Here is a 20,498-nt window from a genome sequence, read left to right as displayed (position 1 = left end):
ACATTAAAACTAGAGATTTTTTTTTTTTTTTTAAGACTTAGTTTTGATACTTTTCAAATGCCTTTTATGTTTTTAATTAAAAAATGCATGTTTGAAACTATGATAGTCTAATTAAAAGAGGATATTGGTCATTAGTCGTTATTTTAACATTTATATTAGTGTGTATATTTATTTATTTTGTGAAAGCTATGGATTTTGCAAAATTCAATATATTTATAAATATATTTTTTATATATTTTAAAACATGTTTTGTGCATTTTCGATAACTTTCTATAGGTTTTTTGGTCATTTTATTCCAAAATATAAAAAATAAAACATCTAATTTCCACCATAGAATTATGAAGAATTATGATTTAAGATGTGATGGAAATGATGCAGTGGTGGACATTTTTCTGAGGGTTCATGAAAGCAGTGTGTTCATCCACTGTTAAACATTAGGATTATTAGTAGACAAATTTAATTAACGAGTTTAAAAAGTGTGTTAATGGAGTTAAATTTCTAAAAAGACTAAAAATGCCCATAGTTGAAGAAACACCTGAATACAAACAGTACACACATCTCTAAAACTTGTGTTGATATTTAATAATGAGCTTATCCTGTAATAGTCAAAATAACTAGTCATATGATGTCTCCAACAAAGGGACCAATAAACTAGAGGTTAAGAGTCCTGCCTACTAACATCTGGATTTGAACTGAAGCAAGTCTTTTATTTTCTAATCCTTATTATTTTCCATTCATTTCTACTTCATTCTGTCTTTGCTTTTCTTCATTTCACTTTTTGTATTGGTTGTGAAAACAGCCATTGTCCCGTAAGCCAGTTTACTTTAACAGGAATCTCCATAGTAACGACTTACTAAACCATTTTAACCAGCACACCTGATGCAGCCAACAATGCATTGCAATCATTGTAACAACAAGTTATGTATCACTAATACAGTCCATGATCAGTTATGTCCAGAGTCACAAAACCGCCTAATCTCATTGTCCTGATACTGATTTCAGGTTAATTCTCTGTGGAAACCGTCAGTGTTATTCTTTTGCAAGTCTTGTGTCTTGTCTTGTCATCGAGGCTGGAGCTTTGAATGAAAAGCCTGAAAAAGAGAAAGATCAACCAATGCATTTACATGCACAAGAATATTCATATATTTATGAAAATGTAGTCATACAAATCAGATTTATACTCTCTCTGTTTTGTTAATTACATTAATGAGCATCATTCAAGAGTAGACAAAATTACTGTATGAAATTATTTAAATTATCGCTGTTTCAGAATTCACTGCATGTGAAATAAAAATACATTTTAAATAAAACAATTATAAATCACAAAAAAAGATTCAATATCTTATTGGTTTACCTGTATGCCATGCGACCATTAACCAACATCAGAAAACTGAAAATGCTAATGTGTTTTTAAATTATTAAATATAAAGTCAATATTTTAGGTCAGAGGCTGGCAAGTAAATGTTTATTTCAGAATAAAATTTCCCCTAGAAAACCAACCTTAATCTAAAATGACGTGCGTATAAACATGGTTCATACTTTTTTATGCTCTTTCTAGTTTATCAGGCCTTACATTCTCTGTTCCAGTTTCTAGTTTAACTCCATCCGGTCATTCATTTGTGTTGTGTTTGCTGTATTAAATCACACACATACACACGATCTTATCACTGTTTTCCTATTACTATTAATTTCCAGTATGATGATCATAGCAGTGTCTGAATGCTTTTTTCTTCCCTGTACCAGTATGTTTGTGCTCTCTGATGAGTTTTTCATTTATTTTCTCCTCTTTCATTCCTTTGGTAGAATGCTGACAGTATATTGCTTACTTTATGCCTTGTTAAGTGTCTGTTGATCTTTTTGATGCTGTTTCTCCTTCCAGTTTTCTGTTTCCTCCTTTGTTTTCTTTGTTTTTTGAGTGTCGTCCCTGTTTTCTGGTTCTCAGTGTGCACTGCTGACCAAGTTACTTTGTTTTCCTTTCACTTCCTTATTTGACCCCTCCCCCCTCCTCTGATTGGGCCATGCGTGGTGGGCGTGGTTTGGGGAGGTGCCGACACCTCGGATCCGTCACCTGTGATTGGTCGCTGGCCCCTTTTCGTGACACTCCACAACCAATCGCACTCCCCCATCCACCCATGCCGACGTGGTTAAAATGCCCCAAATTCCCCCCGACCCTCCCTGGTCACGACGTTATGCTGACGCACACCTGACCTCGTTTGCCCTCGGGGCAGTTTGCGGACGACCAAAGTGGCGAAGCAAGGCCCCAGCACAAACTCTCCCGTTAAAGACCTGAAAGATCTGTCGGCCATGGACGCCTTCCGCTCCCGAAGCATCAGTGTGTCCGAGCATGCGGTGCGCAGGTAGAGCATTTTTGGTCACCTCAAAACTCAACAACCGATTGGTATCCCTTCTTTTCCTTTTCTGTATGCAGGGACGGTGGGTGGGGCTTGGGCAGTCGGGGGTGGGGCGTTGTCTTGGCGATGCGGGGGGGGCGGGGACATCTGGTTTGGGCTAATTCTGATTGGGCAGGAAAGGGTGCATGCTGGAGGAGGGTTTTGTCGTTTTCTTTCGTTTCATTGATGGTGATGTTGACTGCATGCGCTGAGCCTTGCGAGCATCTGTTTTGATTTCAGCCTAACCCCGTTTTGTATTTGCTTTTACCGTGCTTATTGTGCTGTTTGTGATGGTGTTTTTTTTTTTTCTTTCCGTGAGCAAATTACTACGGAGCCCCTAAAGGGACATGGTGATGGAAAAAAAGAGACAAGACGACAAATACTTGAGTGTTTTTGCGTTTGCCTGCAGAACTTTTGCATTCACTCGATAAAAACATTGTGTTATATATCAATGGTTGTGCGTTCTCTCGCAAAAAGTTTGTGTTCCCCCAAGAAATTGCGTTTTATTTCAGTGCTTTCGCGTTTTCTCGCAAAACTTTTACATTCTCTCACAAAAATCTAGCTTTCCTCAAGAAACTTTGCATTCGCTTGCAAAACTTTTACGTTCTCTTGTAAAAGCTGTTGCGTTATCTCAAAAAATGGTTTGCTTGTAAAATGTTTTCGATGAATAATATGAGATTGGAGGAAAAATGATATTTCAGAACGTCTGCGAGAAAAATTTTGCATCCGCTTGCAAAACGTTTACATTCTCTTGTAAAAAAACGTTTGCATTATCTCTCAAAACTCTAAAAAATATGCGTTCAATCGTAAAACATTTATGAGGTTGGAGGAAAAATATTTCAATGCTTTTGCGAGCTAACACTAAGTTTCTTGGGATAACACAATACTTTTGCGTGAGAAACATTGCATTCCCACACAAAACTTTCCCTTGCAAATGTTTGCGATCCCCAAAGAAACTTTGCATTATAAGTCAATGCTTTTGCATTCTCTTGCAAATCTTTTGCGTTCCCCCAAGAAACTTTGTATTCTCTTTCAGAACTTTTGCATTCCTCTGAAAAATTGCAAACAAAAGCACTTGCAAATGCTTTGAAAAATAATATTTTCCCAGCCCATTTTTTCCATCTCCATGTCCCTTTAGGGGCTCCGTACCGCACACAGGAAGCATGCGCAATTGAAAGTATGCATTTACACATTGGAGCGACTAGCTTCTCTGTCTTTGCTGTTTGTTGAATGAGATGGACAGCAGTAATTCATCTCCCAAACACTAGGGGGCGCACTTGCTCAGTCTGCTGCCTGTCTGAGACTGTTTTAACCTTCACTTATTCACATCATATTCACACACTCTTTACACATGATCCAGGTACAGTATCCATCCATGTTTTATCATACTGCATTTTGAATCATCGCACAAAAGTCGCACAATAATACGCTGCGAACACGCTGAAAATGTTTCACTGACGCCCTCTTCAAATGCTGTTCCTCCATGGTTTTATTCGCATTTTTTCAGAGCTTATACTTACCTGATGTCATTTCAAACCCATACGGGTTTTTTTCAACACAGTTGCACTTTTTCCATACAGCAAAATACATTCTGTTGTTTTCCCCTCACAGCTGTGTTTTCATTTGCATAAATATGTAGCCTGTGCTCCTGAACTCATGAACAAACTGCAGTGTTAACCCAGTGCATCTAATTACCATAAAACCTATTAATCAGTTCAGCGCCTCCAAGTTACAGGATGTTAATGAATAGAGTGTCCGCTATTAGCCAGCACAGGGACTTCATATGGCATATTTGTTTTATTATCTAGTATGTCTGCAAATTACCCTGCCATCGGTTTACTAATTGCCTAAAGTATTTCTGTGCCAAGGGCTTTTGTTTGGGTAATTTCAAGGTTGCTCGTTATGATTTAATGGCATTTTGGTGACACAAAAGAGAGCTAATAATGCCGAACTTGATCTAAATCACAAGCAGTTTGACTCTTCCGGTGTTAAATGAAAATGTACGGCTTCAGTTTTAGGTTTTTAAATGTTTTAGAAATTCATAAAAAGTTAAACTCTTTTCATTTTTCCCTCTAAAAAAATCAAATATTAATTGCTCAGATGCTATCCAGTGAAGATTTGTACTGCAGTCACTATTCCACGCATTCATATTCAGCTTAATGCATCAATAGATTAAAATTGCATCGACAAACCGCATCATTTATTATTCCACAGACATCAACAATCATCTGACTGCAGCTAATAGAGATGATTGAGGGCTTGATGTGCATGTGAAGAGCCGGCGAACAGTGAAACGTTTTCTCTGTGTGACACGACAGTGAAAAGATGTTTATTTGGAAATTGTGCCTTTTGGAAAAAGATCAACTGGTTTAGAGGATATCATAATTTTCATAAAAGGGTTTGGTGTTATGATCCGCTGTACTGGATGCCCAGGATTCAGAGACTTTATGGACATTTATGCGGCTATGACATTCTAAGTTTGATTTAAATATTTGAAATTTTATGCATTTACCGTGCAAACAGTTATGCAGAATGTTTGTGTATTAAAGCATTGAGGTTGAGGCATCCGCTTCAGCTGAAGAATTGCTGAATGATCAAATGTAAAGACAAACTGGGACTTTCTGTCTGTCTATGTGTGTCTGTGTCTGTGTGTGTGTGTGTGTGGTGTCTGTCTGTGTCTGTGTCTGTGTGTGTGTGCTGGATGACCCTGTTGACGGACGCTCGAGTGATTGGGTTTGGTGTGGTTGTTAAAGCTCAGGTTGTTGGCTCGATTCCGGTGAAGAAAAAGTCCGTTGTGCCCTTGAGCGAAGCAGCTGAAGGAATGCTGCAGAATGAGCTCATCTCTATCGACAGCATTTGTCAATTACTACAGAAAATAACTTTGACCCTTCCATCAGGTGGTGTTTACACCAACACACTTCAGTGGAAGTGCACAGGGTTCATTCACTCTTAGGGTTTAAATGCAAAAATGTACTGCTGTAATTTTCGTTAAACACTTTTAATGTACAAAAACGTAAGCAAGCGATTCTGTCACACTAGCCTCATGTTAAATTGTGGTAAATGTAATGTCTATTACCTTAAACATATTGCTTTCCCATATTAACTTATATTGTATTGCATTACAGTAACAGTGAAAAAATGAAATGATTTAATAGGTAAATTGCCTTAAAATGTGAATGTCATTTGTAAATGACTTTAAATATGTGCTATTTGATATTTATTTATATTAGAGAATATTAGAGTTTAATTATATTAGAAAATTACTAGTATAAAATAAATTTGAAAAATAAATGAATATAAAGTAAACAAGAACTAAAAAAAAATAACAACACATAATTAAAGGTGTATATATAAGTACAAATATAATTATAATTTAAATTTAATTCAATAAAAATTAAGGTAAATGCAAAAATGTTATATTACTGTAGAATGTTAATGTAAAATATTTAAAACATTTTTGAAAATACATTTTATATTTCAATATTTTGTTTAAAAAAATTATTTTTCCCCTTTATTAAATAGTATAGTGGAGTGACAAGAAAGTACAGGGAGAGAAAGAGGCCGGTCTCGAACATTTGAAGCTGAAAACACTAAAATAATGTGTTTTTGTATCAGTGTGTCATTGCTTGTGAGATGTTGTGAAGACAGAATATAGTTTTTATTGTGATAGATGTTGTTGGTTTATGAAGCATCAGGTGACGTGGGTCATCTGCAGCAGATGCTTCTGTCTTTCGTCGATGTGTTTGTCGTCTCTGACGCCCACACGCGCTCGTATCATCCACATTCATCCCTCGTTCCCCATTGAGATGAAATGAAAATGGCCTTTTGTTGATTGCATGCTCATGCGTAGCTCAGTTTGGCTTTTTCATACCTCAGATGTAGAAGCACAGTGCCAGACGTGTAATTGCCATCATGATTCAGAGTGGTTGCTAATGTGTTGCTGTGTGATGAGGTTGATGATAAGAAAAGATAATAATGTAGATGGGTTTTTAATGCATTTGCTTTGATATTCCTGGAGTGTTCTGGGTCGTTTTTAGCACGTTTCTGCAGAATGTTCTGATTGGTTGCTAGGGTGTTATTTGATGGTTTCTATGCACTGATGCACTTAATTTTTTTTTTATTTTTTTATTTTTTTTACTGAAACCAAAAATATTGGACTCAATATAACTGAGTCCTGGGTTCTGAATCAGCTGTCAGTTTTATTAATTTTATAATATTATTTGTATTTATTATCATTAATATTTATTCATTGTATAAATTATTTTGTGTCTGACTGAAAATCAGAAACAATAATTATATGGGAGTCTGCAAGAAGGTTATTTTCGTATTTTTAAAAAATGTTTTCATTTTATATTTCATTTTACTTATTTTTTTTAAATTTTATTTTATGCTTTTTATTTTATATTTTATTTTATATTTTTAACTAAAGATATTGGACCAACTTTTGTTCTGACTTTATAATAACCCTTACAGTAAAGACTGAAAAAATATTTAAAATATTATTTTCATAAATTGATAATTTCTATATCAATGTAATGTTGGCTTTAAATAAAAAAAATAAATAAAATAAATTGTATTACTATATATATATATATATATGAGTTTTATATTTTTTTATCTTTTTATTTATTTTTATGTTTCATATTTTGTTTATATTTGTTTTCATTTTCCCGTTGTGTATTTTTTTTGTGTATATATATATATTAGTTTTAAAAAAAATATTTATTATTTTTTATTTAATTTTTAATATATTTGTTTAAATCATCATGTGTTTTGTGTAGGGTTCAGTAAAACTTCGTTGTCCGTCTGGATTTCTCCTCATGCATCTCATCACACATAAGAGGGCATCTGATATTTAAGAAAATTTCTTCTATCTTTTATCATCCAGCAGGTAAAATGTTGCATCTGATCACATAGTAAAGTAAAGGCACACGTCTGCTCAAGCAGACACATGATTCCAGCAATCACTGATGTCTGGTGTGGGATACTCGAGTTAGGGCTTAGTTTGTGATGTATGGCTGCCATTTACTTATTTTATGCTTTTTATTTTATATTTTATTTTATATTTTTAACTAAAGATATTGGACCAACTTTTGTTCTGACTTTATAATAACCCTTACAGTAAAGACTGAAAAAATATTTAAAATATTATTTTCATAAATTGATAATTTCTATATCAATGTAATGTTGGCTTTAAATAAAAAGTAAAACTTCGTTGTCCGTCTGGATTTCTCCTCATGCATCTCATCACACATAAGAGGGCATCTGATATTTAAGAAAATTTCTTCTATCTTTTATCATCCAGCAGGTAAAATGTTGCATCTGATCACATAGTAAAGTAAAGGCACACGTCTGCTCAAGCAGACACATGATTCCAGCAATCACTGATGTCTGGTGTGGGCTACTCGAGTTAGGGCTTAGTTTGTGATGTATGGCTGCCATTTACTTATTACCAGTGCAGTTTGGCGCACACACACACACACACACACACACTCGCGCTCAAGGACTGTAGCGTTTCTTGCGTGTGTGGTGTTGATGAGAAGTTCACCTGTGCCTGTTTCTCAGGTCAGAGAGTCGATGTCGCAGTCAGAAGCGCTTTAGCTCAGCGGCGTTGGCAGCGGTGTGTGTTTACGCGGGTTGGCGTGTGTGTCGTCTTAGTGTATGGAGATGATGTGGGCTCTGCTGATTTCCCCGGGGATGCGGTTGGCGTGGTTACAGAAGGGCAGGATGCTGATGGCTGTCTTAGATTAATGCCATGATGCCATCACCTGGATAATCACACGCCTCTCCACAGGTGTGTGTGTGTGTGTGTGTGTGTGTGTGTGTGTGTGTGGATCGCAAGCTGGCAGCTGAACTTTTCTAGGTGTGTGTGTGTGTGTGTGTGTGTGTTAAACAGCCATGCTCTCTCTCGCTTTCTCTCCTGCTCAAGGTTTGTCAGTCCCAGTTTTGTGTCACTAAAAGAGAAACAAAAAAGCTTTGACTAAACAAAACAGATAAAGGAATCAAAAATGAAAATTCTGTCAAAAGTTCATTTGTATTCATGCATATTCCAACTAACGCAACACGATTGCTCACAACACAATGGGAACCAATGGGGTTTGGTGTCATTTGAGAGAGAAAGAAAGCGTTAATGAAGTTTACAGTGAGTAACACTGTTCCAGTGTTATCTTAGTAGTATTTATATACTACTTAAATTTTTAGTAATGTAGTAAATTAGCTTTTATTTTTATATTTTCAGTTTTCATTTAAATTTTAGTTTATTTTTTTTAGTAATTTTATGTGCTATAGTTGTTTTTTTTTTGTTGTTTTTTTTTTTTTTGTTTAAATATTGCTATTTCGGTTTAATTGATTTTTGAGTTTTAGTTGAGTTTTAGTTTTTCATAGATTTTTTTTCCCAGCTGATAATCTCAGTTCTTCAGTTTCTTCAATTTCAATTTCCCACAGTTTTTATCTAATATTTATGTATATATATTTTTCAGCTTTCTTTCAGCTAACAAAAACTACTTTTAATAGTCAACAATAATAATCCTGCTCTGTTCCTTCCAAAAAATATCACGTATTACTAAAGACCTTAAATATTGCACATGAGTCATATGGACTACTTTTAGAAAATGTTAGCTTGTTTTTTTTTTATTTTATTTTTTTTTATTTTTTAAGCTGATTTCGTGTTTTAATGAAGAAATAGTCATATGGTTTTAGAATGACTTGAGAGTGACTGTGCTATTTTAATGTTATGGTATTTATCATTTTTTTCTCTTTTTAATTTTTTTTTCAGTTTTCATTTTAATTTTAGTGTGAGATTTAGAAATTATTTTTATTGTCTTTTTTAATATTTTTGTTTAGATTTACATTTTTAAAATCAGTTTTAGTTTTATTACTTCAACTAATTGTAGTAATTCAACTTATTTTATTTCGGTTGCAGTTTTATCTAATATTGTAATAAATGCAATTTTATTTCAGCTTTATTTCCATTAAAACCAAAAACTACTTTTAATAGCTTTAGATAAGAAAAACACTAGAGAGTGAGTATTTTTTTGGGGGTGAACTATTCCTTTAAGCAAAGATAAACTTGCACAGTATCTCTAATTTGATTTATAAAGGAGTGTGAGTCTGTTTTAACTGCGTGTGTGTGTGTGTGTGTGTGTGTGTGTGTGTGTTTTTAAAAGGGCCACTTCAGCTTCAATCAACTCTGAATCTGATTTATTACATCTTTGCAAACACACTCACACACTCTCATCTCAAGCTGCACACTGTGTCCTAACCAGCCGTGACGAGTGAAAAATATCTACACTAACCATCAGAGAATCAGAATCAGATGACTCCGAATCAAATGAATCTGAATCTGAATCAGTCAGTGGTTCTAAATTGTGGTTAGGACATGGTGTCAGAGACTAGCTGAGATCTTTGACTTCACTAGAACCAGTGTGAGCTGGTTGTGTGGTGCACTCTTTCACCCCGTGACCTCTCCTGTACCGGCTGTGACCCCTGACCCCGTCCTGTGCAGGATGCAGACGTCCAGCACCACCTGCAGCCTGGGCTCGGCTGACGAGAACGCGGTGATGCAGGCAGACGACGCGCTCAAGACGGTCCACCTGGAGCTGACGGAGACCTGCCTGGACATGATGGCGCGATACGTCTTCTCCAACTTCTCTGCGCTGCCCAAGAGGTGACGCCTGTTCACCACAAACCACACGCCACAGTTCTCCTACATGTACAGCCCTCATTTAATCACATTAGTAGCATGTTTTGCAGATTTAACAGTCCAGTTAATCGCAGTCAACGCTGCAACATTTGCAGTTGAATATCAATATTTGATTAGAAAAGCCATTAATTGAAGATAAAATTTAAAAATTTTACATTATCATGTCAGGTAGAAGCATCGAGACATGATTCAAGTCATATATTTGAGTAATTTAATTAATGAAATGTATGGTAAAAATACACAATCACGCCTTCTGATTTAACAAGTATGTTATACATTAAAATAAAATGTAATAAAATAGTAGTAATTGCATTACATGAAATTGATAATTGTAAATTGATAATATGTTAAACAGAAGCAATTAGTAATAAGTATTAGTATTTTTAAAATAAAATGAATAATAATAATAATAATTACAGTATTATAGTAGCCTTACTTTAAACTAAAACAGTTAGTAATTGATGTTTATGATTGATGTTAATTTAAAAAATATATATATAATTATAATAATTGCCTACTTTAATCTGAAACTGTGAGTAATGTTTTAAATGTTTTTATTAACGTGCATTTAAAAAATAAATAATAATAATAATTAATTGCCCTACTTTAAAACTGAAACAATAAATAATTGTGTACTTATGTATCATGTTTAAAAAAAATACAAATGTATAATTTATAAAAAAGAAAATAGTACAAACAGTACTAAAACAATACAAGTATGTTTTTCATTAAGTCTAATTTATGCTAATAGATCTCACTGACCAGTCTTTTAGGATCAGTGCACCAAAAGCTGTTTTACCATCGGACTTTAATGGAATTGTAATTTCATTCATCTGTCAGTCACTTTGAAAGAAAGAGTCAGCTAAATGAGTAAATGCATTGAAGATGTGTAGCTAGAGCTGTAATTGCTTGACCTTCATCCTTTTGTTCGGTGTCTGCTTGTAAAGCTTTAAATAATACTTGGCTTTCATCTCTGCGGTGCGTGATGAATGCAGGCCGCTGAACACTGCATCCATTCACCTTTTGTACCAGAGCAAACTTCTTTTTCTATCACTCTTATATAGGGTTGCAAAAAGGTGGAAAATGTCCAGTAAATTTCAGAAACATTCCAGAAATTTTGGAAACTTTCCAGGATTTTTTGGGGGATTTGCACCCCTTTGCAACCCTACTCTTATAGTAGTTGTTTCACTCTGTGTGTAAATAGGCACATCAACTGATATCCTTATCCGGCCTGTTGTTTTGGACAGTGTAGCACCTACTTTTAGCGCATGAGCAGCAAACTCCTGTCAGAGATGGATGGGTTTCTCACAATGACACTAAATCAGTTCAGTTCAGTGCAATTTTATTTATATAGCACATTTAAAAACAACCATGGCTGACCAAAGTGCTTAACAATATCTGGAAAAACTCACACACAAACGAGACAAATACAGTAAAAACATCACAATGTCTCCGCTCAGCTCGAAATAAAAGCCAAGGAATACAGGTGTGTCTTAAGTAATGACTTAAAAATTCCAACAGTCTGAGCAGTTCTTATGTGTACAGGTAAACTATTCCACAAATTAGGTGCCACCACTGAAAAAGCTCGGTCATCTTTATTTTCTAACCTGGCTCTCGGAACCTCAGTGCTTTAACAGGAGTGCGGACATGTAAAAGCTCTGATAAATAAGCAGGCGCCAACCCATTTAAAATCTTAAAAACAAACAATAAAATCTTGAATTAAATCCTGAAGCGGGCAGGAAGCCAGTGTAGTGAAGCTAAGACTGGGGTAATGTGCTTATACTTTTTAGTCCCAGTTAAAAGCCGAGCTGCTGCATTTTGGACTAACTGTAAGCGCTGAAGAGATGACTGATCCAAACCAACATATAAAGAGTTACAGTAGTCTAGTCTAGATGTTATAAAAGCATGAATTACACTTTCAAACTCCTTAAGCAGCAGGTAGGGCTTGACTTTAGCCAACAGTCTCAGTTGAAAGAAACTGGCTTTTACAACAGAACTAATGTTTTTCAGATTTAAAAGCACTGTCAAAAATCACACCGAGATTCTTGGTAAATGGACGAACATACAAACCTAAATTACCAAGTGCATCTACACAAGCACTCAAATCCCCAGGACGACCAAATACAACAATCTTAGTCTTATTTTCATTAAAACAAAGAAAGCTCTGATCCAGCCATATTTTTAAATCTCTCAGGCAATTAAGTAATGACAGAAATTAGACAGAAAACCTAAATAAAGATGATTAATGGGCTTCGTAAACTCTCTTCCTCTCTCAGGTCTCCCATCGCAGAGTTCCTGTTGTCCGGTGGCCCCAGTATGACTTGGCTGGTTGGGAATAAGTTAGTCACCATAACGACCAGCGGTGGCTCGCGAACCCAAGCTCTTCTGGGTCTGGACATGGCAGAGAGGCCCGGAGGAGGAGGAGAAATGACCAGGTTACAAACATTTCAACATAGATGTCACTAACCAATCATGCTATTGCTATAGGTTAACATGTTTTAGCACATTGCTAGCATGAATTAGCATGTGCTAGCATGTTTAGAAAATGTTTACCATGTTGTTAGCATGTTTCTAGCATTTTTGGCACATGATGGATGGATGGATGGATGGATAGATAGATGGAAGATAGATGGAAGATAGATAGATAGATAGAGATAGTTGGAAGATGGATAGATAGATAGATAGATAGATAAATAGATAGATATGACTTTTGGCATGATCAGATATGAATTAAGACTCAATGTTTGGACACAGACAGGAAGAGGAACAGCTTCATATGAGTGTGTTTACTGCTCTGAGTCAGATGGGAAAACATCAAAACAATACACATATGACTGTTCTGCAGGTCTGACCCGTCATTACACACCCGACAGACGAAAGAGGCTCCTGCTAAACTGGAGTCGCAGTCGGGCCAGCAGATCAGCAGCAGCACTCGCACCCGCGTCCGCTCCATATCAGGTGACAGTACACACACACACACACACACACACACCGCTGCTTTATTCGGACCCGGAGCTTCTCTTGCTCTGAAGAATTTTGGCCCATTTTCCACATTCTGACCCTTTGAATTAAACAATCTCGTCTTGCTTCTGTAACCTTGAAGACTTCTATATGTAAATGACTTCTTTCATTACTATCTAGCCTTCTGTATGAAACTAGTTCCTCAGCTAAGTCACTGAATGCTTGAAGTAGATATGTAGATATATGAGCAGTCATACATGAAATAAAAATCTTAAAGGGACGGTAACTCAAAATATTAATTCTGTCATTTACTCACCCTTGTGTCGTTCTAAAATGTTATGATTTTTATCTATGGACAGATGGAGATATTTTGAAGTTTATTTTAATCTATAAAAGTCAGTCGGGTTCAAAAGTTTCAAGCTTCAAAAAGTATGTAAAGGTTGTGTAAAGTAATCCCCCCCCAAAAACACAGTGGTTCAGTCCCTGTGTCTGAACACAGAGAAATTTACGTGGTTATTCACTCTCAAATCAAATATGGCAACATGTCAGTAACATCAGATCTCATTGGTTCTTGTGCGTCACATGACTTTGATAGTGCATTATTATTAACTAAAACTATTAAAAATTATTTCCTTTAAGTAATAATAAAATTAAATATTAACATTATAATAATACAAAATGAACTGAAAAAATAAAACAAATGTTAACTGACATAAAATATACAAAACAACTTATTTCTCATTTTTGTTTTACCTTAAAGTGCTAAAATAACTCAAACTAAAAATGAATTTAAGAATTTAAATGAATTTAGACATTTGCAAAACAAACAAAAAAGACAAAAAAAAAAAAATTACTTAAATTAAATGGGGAAATTATAAAAATAAAAACTAATTCAAGCTATATAATATCTTGGTATATAATGATATGTAATACTTAAAACTAAATAAAAAAAAGTGTTATAAAACTAGAACTACTACTACTAAAAAAGGATATAATATATACATTTTATATTATAATAAATGTAATAAAATATCACTGGAAGATAGTGAATTCATTAAATGCCCCTCTTGATTTCTCTGTCCAGGTGGTCACGCTCTGCGGGCCGGTCCAGCTCAGAGTCTCAGTCCTCTGGTGGCGTCTCCTGAGGGTGAGTACAGTGGCCCGCTGCCCCCGCCGGGCCCCCTGCTGGAGGTGCTGGGGTCCCAGAGAGGAGTGGAGGAGCACCCGGCGCCCTCCGCCTCGCAGTCCTCAGCGCCGCTCAAAGACAAGTCCAGCTTGGCCGAGTTTGTGCCCATGCTGACGCAGGGCTGGGCCGAGATCTTCATCCGCAGACCCTCAGGTACCACACACCGGCGCGTGCTTTACCTCCTAACTTTGTCCCGGGCCGCAATTATCGCCCACTCGCTCTCAATTATGACACATTTGCGCAGGCACTAAAATTAAATCATAATAACTCCATTCCAAGGGCGTTTGAGAGGCGCATGAGCGCACTTGCGGCCCGCAGGGGGTGCCATGCCATTTCCAAAGTTTGATAATAGTTTGACTCACACCTGCCGTGCCCACGGGCCCGATTTTCCTCAGCTTTTCTCCTCCGTCTGCCTCTAAATGAAGAATAGCTCGGGAGCATTTCACCGATTTTTCTTTTTTTTTTGTGCGTTAATTGCGACGTGTCCTTGAGTGCTTCACTTCTTGAAGAATAACACGTGACGAGATGCTTTTTCAATACGCTTCCTGAGGATTTCACAGCGTTGCTGTTGTGGTTTTGTTCCTTTCTGTGTTTGTCTGTCACTTTTTGTGTCTTTCTTTCACGAGTCAGTTTTATAGCGCTATTGCTTCACTTCGAACCACTTTTTTTGTGCTTTATTTTTCTTCTCTCTATCTTTTTTTGTAATCTCTTTCTTTGAGTTCAGTTCAGTTTATATTATGAGAAATGGTCAAAAGTCAAATAATAGGCTAATAATAAAGTAGTCAAGTCAATCTTCTTTCATGAGTCAGTTTTATAGCGCTATTGCTTCACTTCGAACCACTTTTTTTGTGCTTTATTTTTCTTCTCTCTATCTTTTTTTGTAATCTCTTTCTTTGAGTTCAGTTCAGTTTATATTATGAGAAATGGTCAAAAGTCAAATAATAGGCTAATAATAAAGTAGTCAAGTCAATCAAGTTATCAGTAGTGTAAAAAAAAAAAAGGTTAAATAAAATGAAAGTGTTTATTGTACATTTTATATATTTTATTAATAAATTTATATAAATGTAATATATTTAAATAATATATTTAATTGAATTAATATATTTATATAAAATTTATATAAAATGTAAAATTATTTTACTTTTATTAAAAATAAAATCATTTTTATCAGTATCCAAGTATTTCATTTGTTTCCAAGCAGCCAAAATGTTCTATTCTGCGTAGGAAGTGACATCACACTTTGTAACCTGTCTGTCTTCTTGATTTTTGTTTTCAAGCTCTTTCTTACCATTCACACGTAACATGAAGAAGTAGCCTCCTCAAATTTTATTTTAGTCAGATTTTATGATGACCTTTAAACGTGCACTGTTTCAAAAGTAAAAAAAAAAAAAAATAGTGCAAATAAACATAAATAATATTAAAAAATAAAATCAAGTATTGAATGGTTTAAAATAAAAACACTGTCAAATGTTTATTTATTTCCTTATTTATATTTTATAAATGTACATGCATATAAAATTGAATATAATTTTACTTGTATTAAAAATAAATAAATAAAATTCCAGTACACTCTCAGAAAAAAAGGTACAAAAGCTGTCACTGGGGCATTACCTTCTCAAAAAGTAAATTTTTGTACTTTTAAGGTATCAACATATACACTTTAGGTACTGATGTGTACCTTTAAGGTACAATATGGACCCTTTAGATACAAAGATGGACCTTTTGTATCTTTTTTTCTGTGTATGCTATGAGAATGTATGCTAGTATTTTAAACACCTAAAAAGTACTTTAATAAAAAATGGTGCAACTAAACAAGTAATACTAATTAATCAATTATTTGACATAAAAATGAGGTAAAATAAAATCACAAAGTATTTATTGATGTTCATAAATGTACATTTTCTTTGTTTGTTTAATCTCTCTCTGTATAAGGTGAGATCCGACATGCCTCTGGTGCCTGGAGTCAGGTTGTTTCATTAGCGTGTCTGTGTAATTGAGTTTGCTGGATGTGTGATGTGCTGATGCAGATGTTGGTTAAATAGGTACATGGGCATATAGCTGGAGGTGTGAACAGACAGCTGGAGGTCTCAGTATGACGAGATCCTCATCTGTTATATGTGTGTGTGTGTGTGTGCATCATTTTTTGCTTTCCATGCAACAGTATTTTGCATTATTTCATAAAAAATAAATGAATTTGTGTTGTCCTAATGACTACTAACTACGGCTGTCACGATTTCTCAATTCAATTCGAGTACTCAATTAAAAAAAAAAAAAAATCCTCGAATGCATTTTGCCCGTGTTAGTTTGAGTAACTGGCAAAAAAAACAGACAAGAAACCATGAAACGCATTATTAGACCGTTTTCCGAGGCTACATGATATATTAAACCTATTTAAAAATCATAATAAAGCATAATGCTACTGTGAATTCACAAACGCTACGATTAAATTAAATAAATATATGTGATGCATGTTTAATATACGTGCTTTATTTACATCCGTTCACAGTAAATGCTGCTCCACACAAATGAATTTGTGTTGTCCTAATGACTACTAACTACGGCTGTCACGATTTCTCAATTCAATTCGAGTACTCAATTAAAAAAAAAAAAAAATCCTCGAATGCATTTTGCCCGTGTTAGTTTGAGTAACTGGCAAAAAAAACGGACAAGAAACCATGAAACGCATTATTAGACCGTTTTCTGAGGCTACATGATATATTAAACCTATTTAAAAATCATAATAAAGCATAATGCTACTGTGAATTCACAAACGCTACGATTCAATTAAATAAATATATGTGATGCAGGTTTAATATATGTGCTTTATTTACATCCGTTCACAGTAAATGCTGCTCCACACAAACTGTTATCATATCATACACTCTGCATGTTGTTGTGAGTTTGGGTCTATTATAACATTCATCTGGAAACGCCACTTGCCCCATTTCATCAGATTTGTGAGGTAAATAATTTATAAACCTACGCAAACACTGGAGAATGCATCGATATCTTTTTCAACATGCTAACTGTTCATCGCGATTTCAAAATAAAAGTTTAAACCCTTGCTCTGACTCTGAGTTTACAGGTTTTGATGTGCACATATTCAAGAAATTGCGGTGGCTGTAGCATTTCTGTTGTAAAGAAATAGCCAAAATTTAAAATTAAGTGGAGATTTGAATTAAATGTTGTTTAGTCTATATTAAACAAGGATTAGATCACACTGTAAAGTGTAAAAACAAATTATAACTCGAATTTGTTATAATGCCTAATATACATTAGCTCTATTGTTTACAATACATTATGTATTTTAACAGTCTTGTTCAATAAAACCACATTATTACTTGCTTTTGATACTTTTTTTGAACTAATTATTATTGCCTCATTGCCTATTATATATGTATTTAAAGTAATTTTAAAGGCTATTGTTCGCTTAGGCCTATTTTTATTACTAAAAAAATTATTATAAATATCCGATTACTCGATTAATTGTCCGAATAATCGACCAGTTACTTGATCACCAAAATAATCATTAGTGACAGCCTTAATAATAACATTATTTGTTTTCTTAACAACTGTAATATGTCACATCATGTGATGTTTTGAAGATACACCTAAGGAAATAGATTCTGAAAGTACATATTCTGTTGATCTAAGAAGAGTATTTTCTATAATATATTTCTTTACTTTGATTAGTTTGAGTCATCGATCATGATTTAAAGTGTGCTCTGTAAATCTGCTCTCAGGTAACACCAGCTGGCTGATGTGTCTGGAGAACCCGCCGAGCCCCTTCTCATCTGAGCTGGGGAACGTCCCGCTGCAGGAGCTGTCCAGTGTGCTGATGGCCATGGACGGGGTGAAGGAGCCCCAGAGCGAGGCCCCTGGGCCCCAGCCGCAGGGGAGGCCCTGCCCCATCCAGCGCTCCAACACCGGTGAGCTGCCGTCTCTCAAAACAACGCTGTTTCAGCATATGTTTCTGGAGCTGGAATGGAGTTTATAGAGTAGATATGTTGTGAGCTAAGTGCTGCAGCTGAGTCTGAGAATAGCATACTACTTTACACTGTTTATTCATTTCTGTAGCAGAATATTTCCTGCAAATGTACTATTTTTTTTTGTATGCACAAAATGTCCAAATATATTTTTATTTTAGTTAAGGTTTTACATTTTTAAACAAACAAATAATATTTTCAATTTTATTCAATTATTTGTTATTACTATTATCAGTTAATTTAATAATTTTATGCATTTGCATCAAAATAGCAATTTATATTAATAAGCAGCAATATTTAGGGCTGTCAGTTTATTTAAAAAAATCGCCTGAATTAAATACAAGATATTATAATTATGTGTTATTTTGAAGGATAATAAGTCAGATAATTAAAAAGGAAATTTTAAGGAAGCTCAGAACAAATCTGTAAATATTAAAGGGCTGGAAAATGTTTTTAGCTAGCTGTTTTTACATGTCGTCATTATTTTGGCACATTTTTCAGAAAGAGAGAGACTTTTAACTGTGTATGTGTGCTTCAGTTTCTTTTGTCAGCTCGTAGGAGCCTGCACTAGCACACAGACCTCAAATCTAACACATATGGACGTCAGCTCGCATTTCCATTTCACTGGGTCTCTAAAAGCATGTTCTGTAAAGCCTTTCAGTGTCAAATCTGTATTGAACCTGCTTCAACTGGATGAGCTTGTGTGTGTTTGTGCAGGTGGCTCTGCATGTATTAGAGTGACTGTAGGAGAGTTTCTAGACTAATCGCAGATATGGTAGATGCTCCTCTGCTGCAGTGTGTTGTGACAGCACCTCGTTTATTGTTGTCATGCTGCCGTCTCACAGATTCGGTTGTGCTGGAAGAAGCTGGACGGAGCAGAGCGACTGAGTCCAAAGAGCTGGAGGAGTTTGAGGCCGTAGCGTCTGAACCCATCTTCATGAGCGCCGCTACAACACCAGCCGGCTTACTGAGCAGAGTGAGGGAATCCACACCAAACACCTTCAACACACTCAACAATAATCAGTGTTGGGGAAAGTAAAAACACTTTTAAAAGTAATGCATTACAATATTGCGGTACTCTGTAATTATGTAATTGCATTAGTTACTTTTTATGAAAAGTAATGCATTACGTCACTTTTGTGTTACTTTTTGTCACCTGGGCTGGGCTTGCTTATTTTTTATTTTTTATAACAAAACCCAAAGGTTATATTTTTTGCAACTCTAAAGGCCCTTTCACACTAAAAGGGAAATTAATAAGCCGCAGTCTGAAGGAAGTGCCTCTGCATCTCACTCCCAATTTCCCTCAGCACAGGGACAGGAGAAGTCAAATCAAATCAAATCAAATCAAATCAAATCAAAGTTTGTTTATAGAGCACTTTTTTAAAAGAACAATTTGTGTCAGAAGTGTCAGTAAATAAATGGGAAAACAAAGTAACTTCTGTTATTTGTAAAACTAACTAATACTCCACCCCAAAATGAACATTTTGTCATTAATCACTTACCCCCATGTCGTTCCAAACCCGTAAAAGTTTCGTTCGTCTTCGGAACACAATTTAAGATATTTTGGATGAAAACCGGGAGGCTTGTGACCGTCCCATTGACTGCCAAGTAAATTACACTGTCAAGGTCCAGAAAAGTATGAAAAGCACCGTCAGAATAGTCCATCTGCCATCAGTGGTTCAACCGTAACGTTATGAAGCGACGAGAATACTTTTTGTATGCGAAGAAAGCAAAAATAACGACTTTATTCAACAATTCGTCTCCTCCTTGTCACCGTAGCGACATATTTTGGAGAGTATCCACTGAACGCAAACTCCAAAATGGCGCTACGGTGACAAGGAGGAGACGAATTGTTGAATAAAGTCGTTATTTTTGTAACTTGAGTTACTTGTAATGCGTTACCCCCAGGATTGATAATAATGTCATAATTTTGACACGTTGTAGTAATAACAATTAGTGCTGTCAAACGATTAATATTTTACATTTACGAATAATAATAATAATTATTATTATTATTATTATCATTGTCATGTAATTCATGCTTATTATGTAATTAATAGCATCTACAAATAATATAACAATAACAAAAATAAATAAATGTAAATAATATATACACTTGGAAATAATAATAATAACAACAACAATAATAATAATTTATTATTATTACCTGAAATACTTCTCAATACTGGTAGTGATTGACTAATACAGTGGTTCCCAACCCTGGTCCTGGAGGCACCCCAGCACTGCACATTTTGCATGTCTCCTTTCTCTGA

General features: G+C 35.2%; 1 protein-coding gene across 1 annotated transcript in view; it reads left to right on the top strand.

Annotated features, from left to right (window-relative positions):
• The window catches only part of tsc2 (TSC complex subunit 2), a 49,900-nt gene that overhangs the window by 15,186 nt on the left and 14,216 nt on the right, over positions 1-20,498 (top strand). The window contains 7 exon segments of the mRNA XM_016502611.1: positions 2,229-2,357; positions 9,895-10,056; positions 12,369-12,527; positions 12,938-13,050; positions 14,138-14,392; positions 17,983-18,168; positions 19,071-19,201. Of these exon segments, the coding sequence (XP_016358097.1) occupies positions 2,229-2,357; positions 9,895-10,056; positions 12,369-12,527; positions 12,938-13,050; positions 14,138-14,392; positions 17,983-18,168; positions 19,071-19,201 (1,135 nt within the window).

This window comes from Sinocyclocheilus anshuiensis, unplaced genomic scaffold, assembly GCF_001515605.1.
Source record: "Sinocyclocheilus anshuiensis isolate Anshui unplaced genomic scaffold, SAMN03320099.WGS_v1.1 scaffold1127, whole genome shotgun sequence".
Classification (NCBI taxonomy): domain Eukaryota; kingdom Metazoa; phylum Chordata; class Actinopteri; order Cypriniformes; family Cyprinidae; genus Sinocyclocheilus; species Sinocyclocheilus anshuiensis.
Note: the sequence above shows the minus strand (reverse complement) of the source record. Positions and strands in the feature narration are given on the sequence as shown.